Here is a 12,668-nt window from a genome sequence, read left to right on the forward strand (position 1 = left end):
TTGGGGGGAAAACTAGTCTAGGTGAGATAATTCCAACACAGAAAGCTAAATACCATGTATTCTTTATTATATATGTATCATACTTTTGACTTTCATTTTGTATTTAACTTAAAATGTCTATAGAGCCTAGAAAATTATACAGGGGTACTAAGGGTTAGAGAAGAGTTCTATAGATGGGTAGATAGAACTCACATGAAATGAAAATTGAAGGGGATATACTAGGATGGGGAGGATTAATAATGATGTAAGAATACACATAGAAACCTATTATTCTATTACATAATTATCTTTAAAAATAGCCTTTTTAATGCAAAAAGAGTGTATGGGTGATGAGATGTCTCAACAACCAAAGGTACTTGCCCCTAAGTCTGACAGCTGAATGCAGTCCCCAGGACCCATGTGGTTGAAGGACAGAATGGACTCCTGCAGATCTCCCCCCACAATACACGCACATGTGCACACACATACGCACATACACACAAACATTCACACTGTATTTTTGGTTTTTAAGAATATGGCTGATGAATGGCTCAGCAGTTAAGAAGCACTTGCTTCTCTTGTAAAGGACCCAGTTTCAATTCCCAACACCCACTTGGTGGTTTCACAGCATTCTATAATTCAAATTCCAAGGGATTTGATATCTCATCTGGCCTCTGTGGGCATTGCATAATGTGGTGTACACACAGGCATTCAAACAAAACACTCATAAAAGTAAATCTTGAAAGGGTTTGAATGGAGATACCTTATTTAAACACGTGGATAATGCCAACTCCAGAAACTAACATAATCAAAAATCTCAGAGCTGAGAAGGGGAAAGAACACTAGCTCCCATCCCTAACAAAGAAGCTATTTCCAGTTCATATCCAATTACAATGGAAATATAGTTTTCTCCACTGGTTTCTTGGTGTATGTATTAAACACTTAAAGGTAGGCCTGATACCCAGCAGCACATGGCTAACACAAAATGAATTCAATTACATTTCTGTAGGTTTTTTCTTTCTCAAATTGCTTTGTTTGGATATTTATTTGGTCTTATTAGTTCTTTTCTTATATATTATGGTTTCTGATGTTGTGTTGCTGTAGATTTTGTTTTGTGTGTACATGTTTCTTAGGCTTTTTCTTTGATTTTTTTTTTTCACTTTGGTTTGCTCTCCTTGCTTGTATGTCTTTGGTTTTGGGTTTTTGTAGGTTTTTTTGGATTTGTTTTGTTTTGTTATTTTGTTGGTCCGTTTTTGTTTTAATTTGTTTTGTTGTTGTTGTTTTGTTTTCTTTTTAATTCTTGATAGGTAAGAAGCATGAGAGCAAAGGCATAGAGTTGGGAAGATGAGGGATCTAAGAGTGGTTTAGAATAGAAAAACTGTGACCAAACTAAATTCCATAAAAAATTCATTTAAAAGAAAGGAAGAAGAAAGAAAATCCCAGTGCCAAGAGTGGGATACCTTCCTGCAGGATTTTGATCAAGAAAGCTCAAGAAGCCTCCACTATTCCCAACAACATAGGTTATTAGTGTCACTTTTGGTTGATTTATTAGTTACTTTCCTATTGCTCTAATAAAGCATCATGAGCCAGCCAACTAATAGAAGAAAGCTTATTTGGACTTACAGTTTCTGAAGATTAAGAAACTATTATGGCGAAGCATTGCAGCTGGAGCAGCAGCTGAGGAGTCATATGTTGAATAGCAAGCATAAAGCAGAGAAAGCAAACTGGGAGTAGGACAAGGCCTTAAGGCCCCTAAGCCCACTGCCAGTAATATACTTCCTCCAGAAAGGACACACCTCCTACCTCCCCCCTCAAATCAGTGCTAACAAGTGAGGACCAAGGATTCAAATGCCAGAAACTATAAGAAATATTTTTCATTCAAACCAACAAGGCTGCCCACCAGAATTAATTGGGGAGACCTATTGCTGACACCACCACACATCTTGGTAATAGGACATAAAATTATCCATAGTCTTATGTGACCATGAACCCTGAAAATTAAACATTAACTCACTGTACAAGATTTACACCCTAGTGCAATAGTGGCATGGTGATTATCGGATTAACCAACAATTCTCTGATTGCATTTGAGGCCTATTCCCACAGGCTGGTAAATGGATGAGTGGGATGATATGTGTGGTCAAACCTGTGGCTTCTTTTGCTAATTTGACATCGTGTTAAACTCCTTTCTAATTTTTTATGTGTATACCCATAGACAAATGCTACTTTAAACCTTGATCAGAAAAGCTCTCTAAGCTGAAAATGACAGTGAATACAGAAGTTTATGGCTGCTCAAAATTCTGAGAATAAGTGACAGTGAAGTGCTCATCCTACATCAGGATAGTTATACTCCCACTCCAAGATTCCAGGAACATTGTGCACCAGGGTACAGAAAAGTGATTTGGAAGTATAAAAATCTTTCCTCAACTTGCTTTTTTGTCACGGTGTTTTATCACAGCAACAGAAGTTCTAATTAAAACAGAATTCAACTTCTGGTTTCCATCTGGACCTGGAGCTGACCCTCTGATGCAGCTCTCTGTATCCAGATCCTGCCAGGAGAAAGATGGTCTCCCAAGGGTGCTGACACACCTGAGAGCACAGGAAAGACCACTACTCAGAGGGGCTTGCCTGGAGCCCTCAGGACAGAGGAACGGAAGAGCAGTCTGGGACAGGTTACTTCTAGTTCCTGTCTATACCCTGAGCAGACCCTTTGCCACAACTCTCTGTAACCAGAACCTTCCAGGAGAGAGATGGTCTCCTAGGAGTGCTAACACACAGGCTTACAGGAGGTTTAAGCCACTGTCAGAGACAGCAAGACCAACTAACACCAGAGATAACCAGATGTCGAGAAGCAAAGGCAAGACCCTAATCGAAAGCAATCAAGGCCACTGGGCATCATCAGAACACAGTTCTCCAAGCAAGTCCTGGATACCTCTAGACACCAGAAAAGCAAAATTTTGATTTATAATTACATCTCATGATGATGTTAGAGAACTTTAAGAAGTACAAGAAAAACTTCCTTAAAGAAACACAGGAAAATGCTACCAAATAGGTAAAGGAATTGAACAAAAACATCCAGGATCTAAAAGGGGAATGAGAAAAAATAGAGAAATCACAAAGGAAGACAACCCTGGAGATAGAAAACCCAGGAAAGAGATCAAATGCTAGCAAGGATGTGGAGAAAGAGGAACACTCCTCCACTGTTGGTGGGATTGCAGACTGGTACAACCATTCTGGAAATCAGTCTGGAGGTTCCTCAGAAACTTGGACATTGAACTACCTGAGGACCCAGCTATACCTCTCTTGAGCATATACCCAAAAGATGTCCCAACATATAACAAAGACACATGCTCCACTATGTTCATGGCAGCCTTATTTATAATAGCCAGAAGCTGGAAAGAACCCAGAGGCCCTTTAACAGAGGAATGGATACAGAACATGTGGTATATCTACACAATGGTACATCTACACAGCTCTCAAAAACAATGACTTTATGAAATTCATAGGAAAATGGATGGAACTGGAAAATATCATCCTGAGTGAGGTAACCCAATCACAGAAAAACACACATGGTATGCATTCATTGATAAGTGGCTATTAGCCCAAATGGTTGAATTACCCTAGATGCACAGAACACATGAAACTCAAGAAGGATGACCAAAATGTGAATGCTTCCCTCCTTCTTTAAAAGGCAAACAAGAATACCCTTGGCAGGGAATAGGGAAGCAAAGTTTAGAACAGAGGCAGAAGGAACACCCATTCAGAGCCTGCCCCAAATGTGGCTCATACATATACAGCCACCAAACTAGATAAGATGGATGAAGCAAAGAAGTGCAGGCTGACAGGAACCGGATGTAGATCTCTCCTGAGAGACACACCCAGAATACAGCAAATACATAGGTGAACGTATTTAGGCAAATACAGCAGCAAACCACTGAACTGAGAACAGGACCCCCGTTGAAGGAATCAGAGAAAAGACTGGAAGAGCTTGAAGGGGCTCGAGACCCCATATGAACAACAATGCCAACCAACCAGAGTTTCCAGGGACTAAGCCACTACCTAAAGACTATACATGGACTGACCCTGGGCTCCAACCTCATAAGTAGCAATGAATAGCCTAGTAAGAGCATCAGTGGAAGGGGAAGCCCTTGGTCCAGCCAAGACTGAACTGTCAGTGAACGAGATTGTTGAGGGGGAGGGTGGTAATGGGGGGATGATGGGGAGGGGAACACCCATATAGAAGGGGAAGGGGAGGTGTTGAGGGATGTTGGCCCAGAAACCAGGAAGGGGAATAACAATTGAAATGTAAATAAGAAATACTCAAGTTAATAAAGATTAAAAAAAAGAAGTCATAGACACAAGCATCACCAACAGAATATAAGAGATAGAAGAGAGAATTGAAGGTATAAAAGATACCATAGAAAACATTGACACAACAGTCAAAGGAAATGCAAAATGCAAAAAGCTCTGAACCCAAAACATCCAGGAAATCCAGGACACAATGAGATGATTAAACCCAAGGATAATAGAAATAGAAGAGAGTGAAGATTTCCAACATAATGGGCCAGTAAATGTCTACAACAAAATTATAGAAGAAAACTTCCCTAACATAAAGAGATGGCCATAAACATAAAAGAAGTCTACAGAACTATAAGTAGATTTAACCAGAAAAGAAATTCCTTCTGTCACCTAATAGTCAAAACACCAAATGCACAAATCAAAGAAAGAATATTAAAAGCAGATAAGGGAAAAATTCAAGTGACATATAAAGGCAGACCTATAAGAATTACACCAGATTTCCCACCAGAGACTATGAAAGCCAGAAGATCCTGGATAGATGTCACACAGACCCTAAGAAAACATAAATGTCAGTCCAAGTTACTGTATCCAGCAAAACTCTCAATTAACATAGATGGAGAAACTAAGATATTCCATGACAAAACCAAATTTACACAGTATCTTTCTACAAATCCAGCCCTACAAAGGATAATAGATGGAAAACTACAACACAAGGAGGCAAACTACACCCTATAAAAGGCAAGAAAGTAATATTTCAATTAACCCAAAAGAAGATAGCCACACAAACATAATTACACCTCTAACAACAAAAATAATAGGAAACAACAATCAATGGTCCCAAATATCTCTTAACATCAATGGACTCAATTACCCACTATGAAGACATAGATTAACAGACTGGATACATTACCAGGATCCAGCATTTTGCTGCATACAAGAAACACACCTCAGTGACAAAAACAGATACTACCTCAGAGTAAAAGTGTGTGAAATTTCTTTCTAAGCAAATGTTCCCAAGAAACAAGCTGGAGTAGCCACTCTAATACTGAATGAAATTGACTTTCAACCAAAAGTTATCAAAAAAGCTAAGGAAGGACACTTTATACTTGTCAAAGGAAAAATCCACCAAGATGAATTTTCAATTCTGAATATCTATGCTCCAAATGCAAGGGCACCCACATTCATAAAAGAAATTTACTAAAGATCAAAGCACACATTGCACCTCAAACAATAATAGTGGGAGACTTCAACATCCTGCTCTCATCAATGGACAGACAGATCATGGAAACAGAAACTACACAGAGACACAGTGAAACTAATAGAAGTTATGAACCAAATGGATTTAACAGATATCTATAGAAAATTTCATCCTAAAAGTAAAGAATATAGCTTCCTCTCAGCACCTCATGGTATGTTCTCAAAAAATTGACCATATAATCAATCACAAAACAGGCCTCAACAGATACAAGAAGATAGAAATAATTCTATGCATCCTATCGGATAGCCAAGAACAAAGATAGCTCTTCAATAACAAAAACCCAAACCAACCAACCAACCAAACAAAAAACCAGAAAGCCCTCATACACATGGAAACTGAACAATGTTCTATTCAATATTAACTTGGTCAAGGAAGAAATAAAAGTAGAAATTAAAGACGTTTTAGAACTTAATGAAACTGAAGGCACAACACACCAAAACTTATGGGACACAGTGAAACCAGTGCTGTGAGGAAAACTCATGTCTCTGAGTGCTTTCAAAAAAAACTGGAGAGAATAAACTCTGGCAGCTTGACAGCACACTTAAAAGCTGTAGAACAAAAAGAAGCAAATACATCCAAGAGGAGGAGATAGGGAGGAAATAATCAAACTCAGGCCTGAAATCAACCAAGTAGAAACAAAAGGAACACACATGGTATATATTTACTGATAAGTGGATATTAGCCCAAAAGTTGGAATACCCAAGATATAATTCACAGACCACATGAAGCTCAAAAAGAAGGAAGAACAAAGTGTGTATGTTTCAGTCTTTTATAGAAAGGGGGAAATACTCACAGGAGGAAATATGGAGAAAAAGTGTGGAAAAGAGCCTGAAGGAAAAGCCATCCAGGGACTGCCCCACCTGGGGATCCATCCCATATGCACCCAGCAAACCCAGACAGTATTGAGGATGGAAAGAAGTGCATATTGACTGGAGCCTGATATAGCTGTTACTGAGAGGTTCTTCCAGAGCATGACAAATACAGAGGAGGATGCTTGCAGCCAACCATTGAACCGAGGAGAATAGGGGTCCCCAGTGGAGGAGTTAGAGAAAGGACTAGAGGAGCTGGAGGTGTTTGCAACCCCACAAGAAGAGCAATAATATCAAGCAATCAGAACCCCAGAGTTCTCAGGAACTAAATCTTCATCCCAAGAGTACACTGGGATGGACCTATGGCTCAAGCTGCATATGTAGCAGAGGATGGCCTTGTGGGGCATCAATGGGAAGAGAGGCTTGATGCCCCAGGGAATGTCAGGGCAGGGAGGTGGGAGGGATTAGGTGGGTTGGTGGGGGAGCACCCTTATAGAAGCAGGGAGAGGGGAGATGGAATAGCAGGTTTCTGGAGTGGAAACTAAGAAAGGGGATACCATTTGAAATGTAAATAAAAAATATCCAATAACATACATATATATTTAAAAAAAGAAAGGGGCAGAAGACATCAAGGTAATAAGCCTCATCATAAATAGGTGAAATGAAAAATGATAAGATTCTTAAGGTAGGGTAAAAAGAGAAAATTCAAAATTCAAGATTGTAGTCTAGGACAGCTAAAGAAGCAGTCCAAAGCATGGTTTCGATAAATTTGTGTTCACAGCCATTAAAAAAAAAAGACAGAATTTAAAATGCTATTTCCTTGGTATGACAAGTTGTAGTATATTGTGTTTGTAGTTGCCAGCCCTAGGCCTGCACAAGATTAGAACTATCAATAGTCAATCATGGAAGAGTGATAAGTTCATGGTTATTCATGTATACAGAAAGAAAAGGATTCATATCTCTATTTCTGTACCTATTGGTAAGCCCAGAAAGCTCCAGTGGCTATTGCTACACAATGTTCATAAGGACAGCCCTGTTTAAACTCAGTGGGTTAAAAAATCCAAAGAGACAGAAATGTGAGAAAAAGGCAGAAGGCTGATAGGGGTGGGGAGAAGGGTAGGTATCCTCCTCATTTTCTAGAGTCATAATGTCTAATCTACCACTAACCTTGTGGCCTTGAGCCGTGATCAATCTGAACTACTTCCACCAGATGCACTATCGGCATTAGTAGGATCATGCTCCATTTCTTGCTGAGTCAGGCAACTGCTTTCCTTTCCACTTCTGGTGTCATCTTGATTCTTTGACTTAGTAGGTGTGGTGGTTTGGAAGAGAATACCTCCATAGGCTCATATATTTCAGTGCTTGGTCCCCAATTTGTGGAACTGGTTATGGAGAAGATGTCTCATTGGGGGTGGGCTCTAAGGTTTAAAAAGCTAAGACTCTGCCTTGGACTTGCAGGTAAGGACATAAGTGCTCAGCTACTCCAGTACCTGCCTTCCTGCCTGCCTGCTGCCATGCTCTGTACCATGATGGTTTCAGACTCACCCTCTCAAACTGTAAGCCCCAGGAAACTCTTTCTTCTATGTTTCTGTGGTCATGGTATCTCTTTATGGCAATAGAAGAATAACTAAGGTACAACGTGTGGAAGAAATTGTAATAATTGGTTTACAGGATGGTGGATGAGTCACATTAGTTCTCAGGGTCTTTGTATGGCAATAGATATTAGCTTCATGCCTTTGCACAAGGTTCACAAATAATAACTTCTACTTACTGGTTCTAAAGTTCTTATCACCCCTGACATCAAAGGCAGGAGCCATTTTTCTAGTACAGTACAGACCATAAAACATATTCTGAAGTATTAAACCGCAAAGATTCTCTTTACACTTGGTTTTAGGAAATATACTATTGTGAGACCTTCCTATAAAAGAACAAGAAAATAAGTTTAAATGAAAGGGTAAGGATACCATCAAGAGGGAAAAAAATAGCACATTCGTTTAGGGGAAAAAGCCTGCTTTTAGAGAAAATAGCAGTAAACAGGTAGGTAGGGCAAGATTAAAGATATTAGGAAATAGAACCTTCAGTAAAATGGCACTGTTCATTAAGGCTGACCTTAAAGCAGCAAACAATTCTAAAGTTATGTTCTTTTGTTTTAAATATTTGTTATTTTTATCGATGTGTGGGGTGTTTTGGTTGGTTCGTGTGTGTGCATGTGTGTGTGCATGTGCGTGTGTGTGTCTGTGCATCATGAATGTTAAGACGCCTATGGAGGTATAAAAATGTCAGATACCTTGGGGATGGGATTACAGGCAGCTGTGGGTGCGGGGCACCCAAACTCACATCCTCTGGAAGATCAGGAGGTGCTCTCAACCACTGAGCGCCTCTCCAACACTTCTGTAAGTGAACTTTCTATAGGAGAACTACTCAAATGAGGGGCAGAGATACCGTGAATACATTATCAGATTTTATTTTAGATTCAATGTGCTTTAGTTCTCAAGAGCATTTAATATATGATTAGTTTAATGTTAAGAGGGTTTCTGTGTAATCACCAGTTGCAGACATCCTTCGTTTTGCCTTTGGACTAATTAGTGTCCATTCTACTGGCTATCTTGGCATACAATGAATTGTCTGGTGAGAAAGTTCAATGATTTCTACACTGGCCAATTTCTAACTTTCTTGGCTTATTTTTACTACTTTATTTCTTAGCATCCTCACAATTGTGCCACAAGATAAGTTGTACGTTACAATTTTGTTTCAGTTGCTACTTGATTGCCTCCTCAATTTTCTGGTACCAATTTAAAAGTAGATGAAGCCAATGAAGACAAATGTGCTATCCATTCCCCATAAAATAGTGAAGCCAGGAATAATCATTTACCTCTCTTGCCACTTTATACACCAACTGGTGGAGAAGAGGAGTGCAATCAACTCGGAGAGTGTAATTACCTGAAGGATGTTTCAACACAAAAGAATTATTTCAGCAACCAAAAGAAATAAATTTATGTTTAATTTTAATGTTCTATTTCAAAGATAATGTAACAGATTTTGATTTAAAATGCTTCAGGGGAGGGAGAGAGGCTGCAGTGCATTGCTTAAACTGATAAAGAAATGGTGGATTCTAGTGGCCGAGGTTGTAGCTCCCACAGCTAGCAGCCAATTTTCCTTGTAATGACATTTCTCAGGGGACAATGTCAAAGAAAGCATGAAGACTAGAGAACTTGTTCCTCATTCTTTCATTATAATCATTACTTTATATTAATAAAGTAGACATGCTTTATGTTGTAACAGCTCCAGGGCCAATAAGCAAAATAGCACTGAAAATGTGGAGGTAAATACAATGTGTCAATTCAAAAGCAGTTCTAATAAATAGGAAAATACTATTTTAGTTTTCAAGTAAGTGTTTTATGAAGAACATAATTTCTGTACAATATTTTCTGCAGAATATTTCTTTTGAAACATTCCAGCCAAATTTCTCCAATTCCTCCACAAGAAAAGTGTGGTGGATGTTAGGAGTTTAAGTAGCCATTTGAGACAAGCAAATGTACACCAGAGTTAGAGCAAGAAAACTAGGAGTCAGAGCTCGTCATGATTGACATGAATTATTTTCCCTAAGTTATTACTGAAGAATCTTGTCTAAACAAATGATTTGAAATATATTATGTTTGAATTTGTATACTTAAAAAATATTAAACCAAAAAAGCTTGCCAGGCACTATGGTACATTCCTGTAATCCTAGTGCTTAGGAGGTAGACGTGGGAGGATAGGGCGTCCAAGGTCATGGCCACCAACATGTTTGTGGCCATCTATGAGACTCTGGTCTCAAGAAAGGAAAAAGGAAGACCAAACAAACAAAAAGTATACTAACTAGAAAAGAATTACTGAAAACGGAACTTACTTTTTAAACACTGTATTTGAAAATAAAAGATTTACCTTCTATAGCCGAATCTGAGTTGATGTAAGCAATGCTTCTCTCCTGTAGGATCTTTGCATTCTCCTGCAGTTGAAGCCAAGTTGTTAATTCACAATATACTATCAACATATAAACAAAGTAATCCAACAGTCTCCTGGAAAAAATGGCCTAGTGATGTTTATAAGTCAAATACAGTATCTGCCCACAACCACAAATTTAAAGAAAAGTTTAACAACTGCTTACTTGTTGAAAGCAATAAAAATTAAAATAAGAAAATGAAAATATGAAGTCATGTAGTAAATTCAAAAGGCCTAAGAAAAATATTGTCAGGTATAATTCCTTGGTTCTCTTTGTCGGAATAGGCTGAAGTAAGGGTTTAAGATTTGGCATCCCTTCCCACAGTCTGCTGAACCTGAACCATTCGACGTGAGGGCTGAGATCTGTTTTCTAACAGATGTCCCTAGAGATTGACCCTTATATTTACTGAAGGACTCCTAAGTAGAGTATCATGGTGTAAAACATAAAATTCCATTTATGTATTTTTATAAAAATCTATAGAGATGTGAAAGAACATAATAAAGAGTAAAATGCCCATGTTATGTGCTCAGGTCTTGGGTTGAACAACAGCACTAGCACTCGACTTTTTCAGTTTCCTGCTTGTGTATATAATGTCATCCTGTGCTTTACAGACCTGCCATCCCTGCTTTCCTACCACGATGGACTGTACCACGGAACTATGCGCAGAATAAACCTTTTCTACCTTGAGTTGTTTTCTTCAGGCAAAGTGTTCCAACAACAAGAAAAGTTATTACTATAGTTGCTTTGATTACAATCAAAGTCTCTCTTCCAGCTTTTGCAGGGTCTCACTGTGTATGCATGGCTGGACTAGAACTCATATAAACTTGGCTGGCCTCAAATTTACAGGCACCTCCCACCTCTGCTGCCTGAGTGTAGGAACTAAGGAGAACATCACTGTAGATAACTTCACCTATGTCTTACAGAAGTTAAATGTGTTACTGAATATAATAACATGTCTTGTAGAAAATTAGGAAGAATGTTGAAATGATTTCTATACTCCTATGTTTATCAATGCAAATTTACTGTCATAAATCTTAGAATTCTTTATACTTTACATTTCTGAAGTATCGAAGGAACAAACTAATTTATGTACATATGTATTACAAGTCACACATTCTAAAGAATTACCATGATCAATTATATTTGATCATTCTAAATTGATGTTCTACTTTCAAATTGTATATTTACAAAACTAGTATCAAAATTAAGCTTTACAATGTGTACATAATTAACAAAGTTAAGTATTATCAGATAAGTAACTATACCCGATTTTGCTTCATATTATTATTTTACACTAATATAAGGCAAAATGAGCCAGGGAGTTTTTAAAACTATATACAGATATGACTACTTTACTTTAGAAAACATGAATAAAATTTATACTTATATGTGATAAACAGATGGTAGAGAAAGCGAATAACAAAAACCATATCTAACTTTGTGGAAATGCGTGTGCTCACTTTAGACACTTCAGTAAAAACTTAGATATTACCAACAAAGGAGAACTGGAAAGAAGAAAGAAGGTGTCTAGGAGAGGCTCTTTAAGATTTAAGAGCCTGCAAGAAATAAAAAAAAACCACTGTGAAATACTACATTAAGATATTCTATTAATGTGATTTAATTTTCGGTATTATCATTTTATAATTAACAATCAAAGTATATAGCTATTATGAAAGGCAAGGCTTGAAAATTCAGATTATTTTTTGAGTTTATTGATTTTGTTTTCCCAACACAAATACAGAAAAAATATTTTGATAATAGTGTTAATTTAAAAAGTGACTCTGCTTTGCCAAACAACCATGACAGTAAACATATTCTATGTCTTTGTGAATTTAACTTGAGTTAAATTAGGTAATTAAATTCTCTATTAGGTAAGAGAATCTATACAGCATTATAATAAATACCTTCCATGCTACTTACTTCAGCCCATTCTGTTGAACCCAGCAGCCCAAACTCTTCTGCATCCCAGCTGGCAAAAATAATAGTTCTCCTAGGTTTCCAACCTGCAATCATGTTCGTGTACTTGGTTAGGTACAGTCACCTACAGCTACAGGAATATTAAGCAAGTCTCTTTCAATTACAAGTGAGTAAGAATTGTTAGTTACCTCCATTCACCAGTTTTCCAAAACTTCGCGCAATCTCTTGCAAAACTGCTGTCCCAGTCGTAGGGTCAATCCCTCCAAACACCCAGGAGTCACGATGACCTCCGAGAATGACATACCTGTCTGGACAAGAATGTGTTCCAGAGAGCTTCAACCAGCATACAGTACAGGCATTTGTCATTTGTGTGTTTAATTAAACTTTCTCCTGTATGGGTGTACTCCACAGAAGACAACCAACA

At 38.0% G+C, this 12,668-nt stretch overlaps 1 protein-coding gene across 7 annotated transcripts in view; it reads right to left on the reverse strand.

Moving 5' to 3' along the window:
• The window catches only part of Naalad2 (N-acetylated alpha-linked acidic dipeptidase 2), a 72,876-nt gene that overhangs the window by 19,575 nt on the left and 40,633 nt on the right, over nucleotides 1-12,668 (reverse strand). For all 7 annotated transcript variants that reach the window (NM_001433038.1, NM_001106802.2, XM_087560779.1 and 4 more), the window contains 4 exon segments: nucleotides 9,218-9,285; nucleotides 10,270-10,333; nucleotides 12,248-12,330; nucleotides 12,433-12,552. In NM_001433038.1, coding sequence (NP_001419967.1) covers nucleotides 9,218-9,285; nucleotides 10,270-10,333; nucleotides 12,248-12,330; nucleotides 12,433-12,552 — 335 coding nt within the window.

This window comes from Rattus norvegicus, chromosome 8 (genome assembly GCF_021556685.1).
Source record: "Rattus norvegicus strain SHRSP/BbbUtx chromosome 8, alternate assembly SHRSP_T2T, whole genome shotgun sequence".
Classification (NCBI taxonomy): domain Eukaryota; kingdom Metazoa; phylum Chordata; class Mammalia; order Rodentia; family Muridae; genus Rattus; species Rattus norvegicus.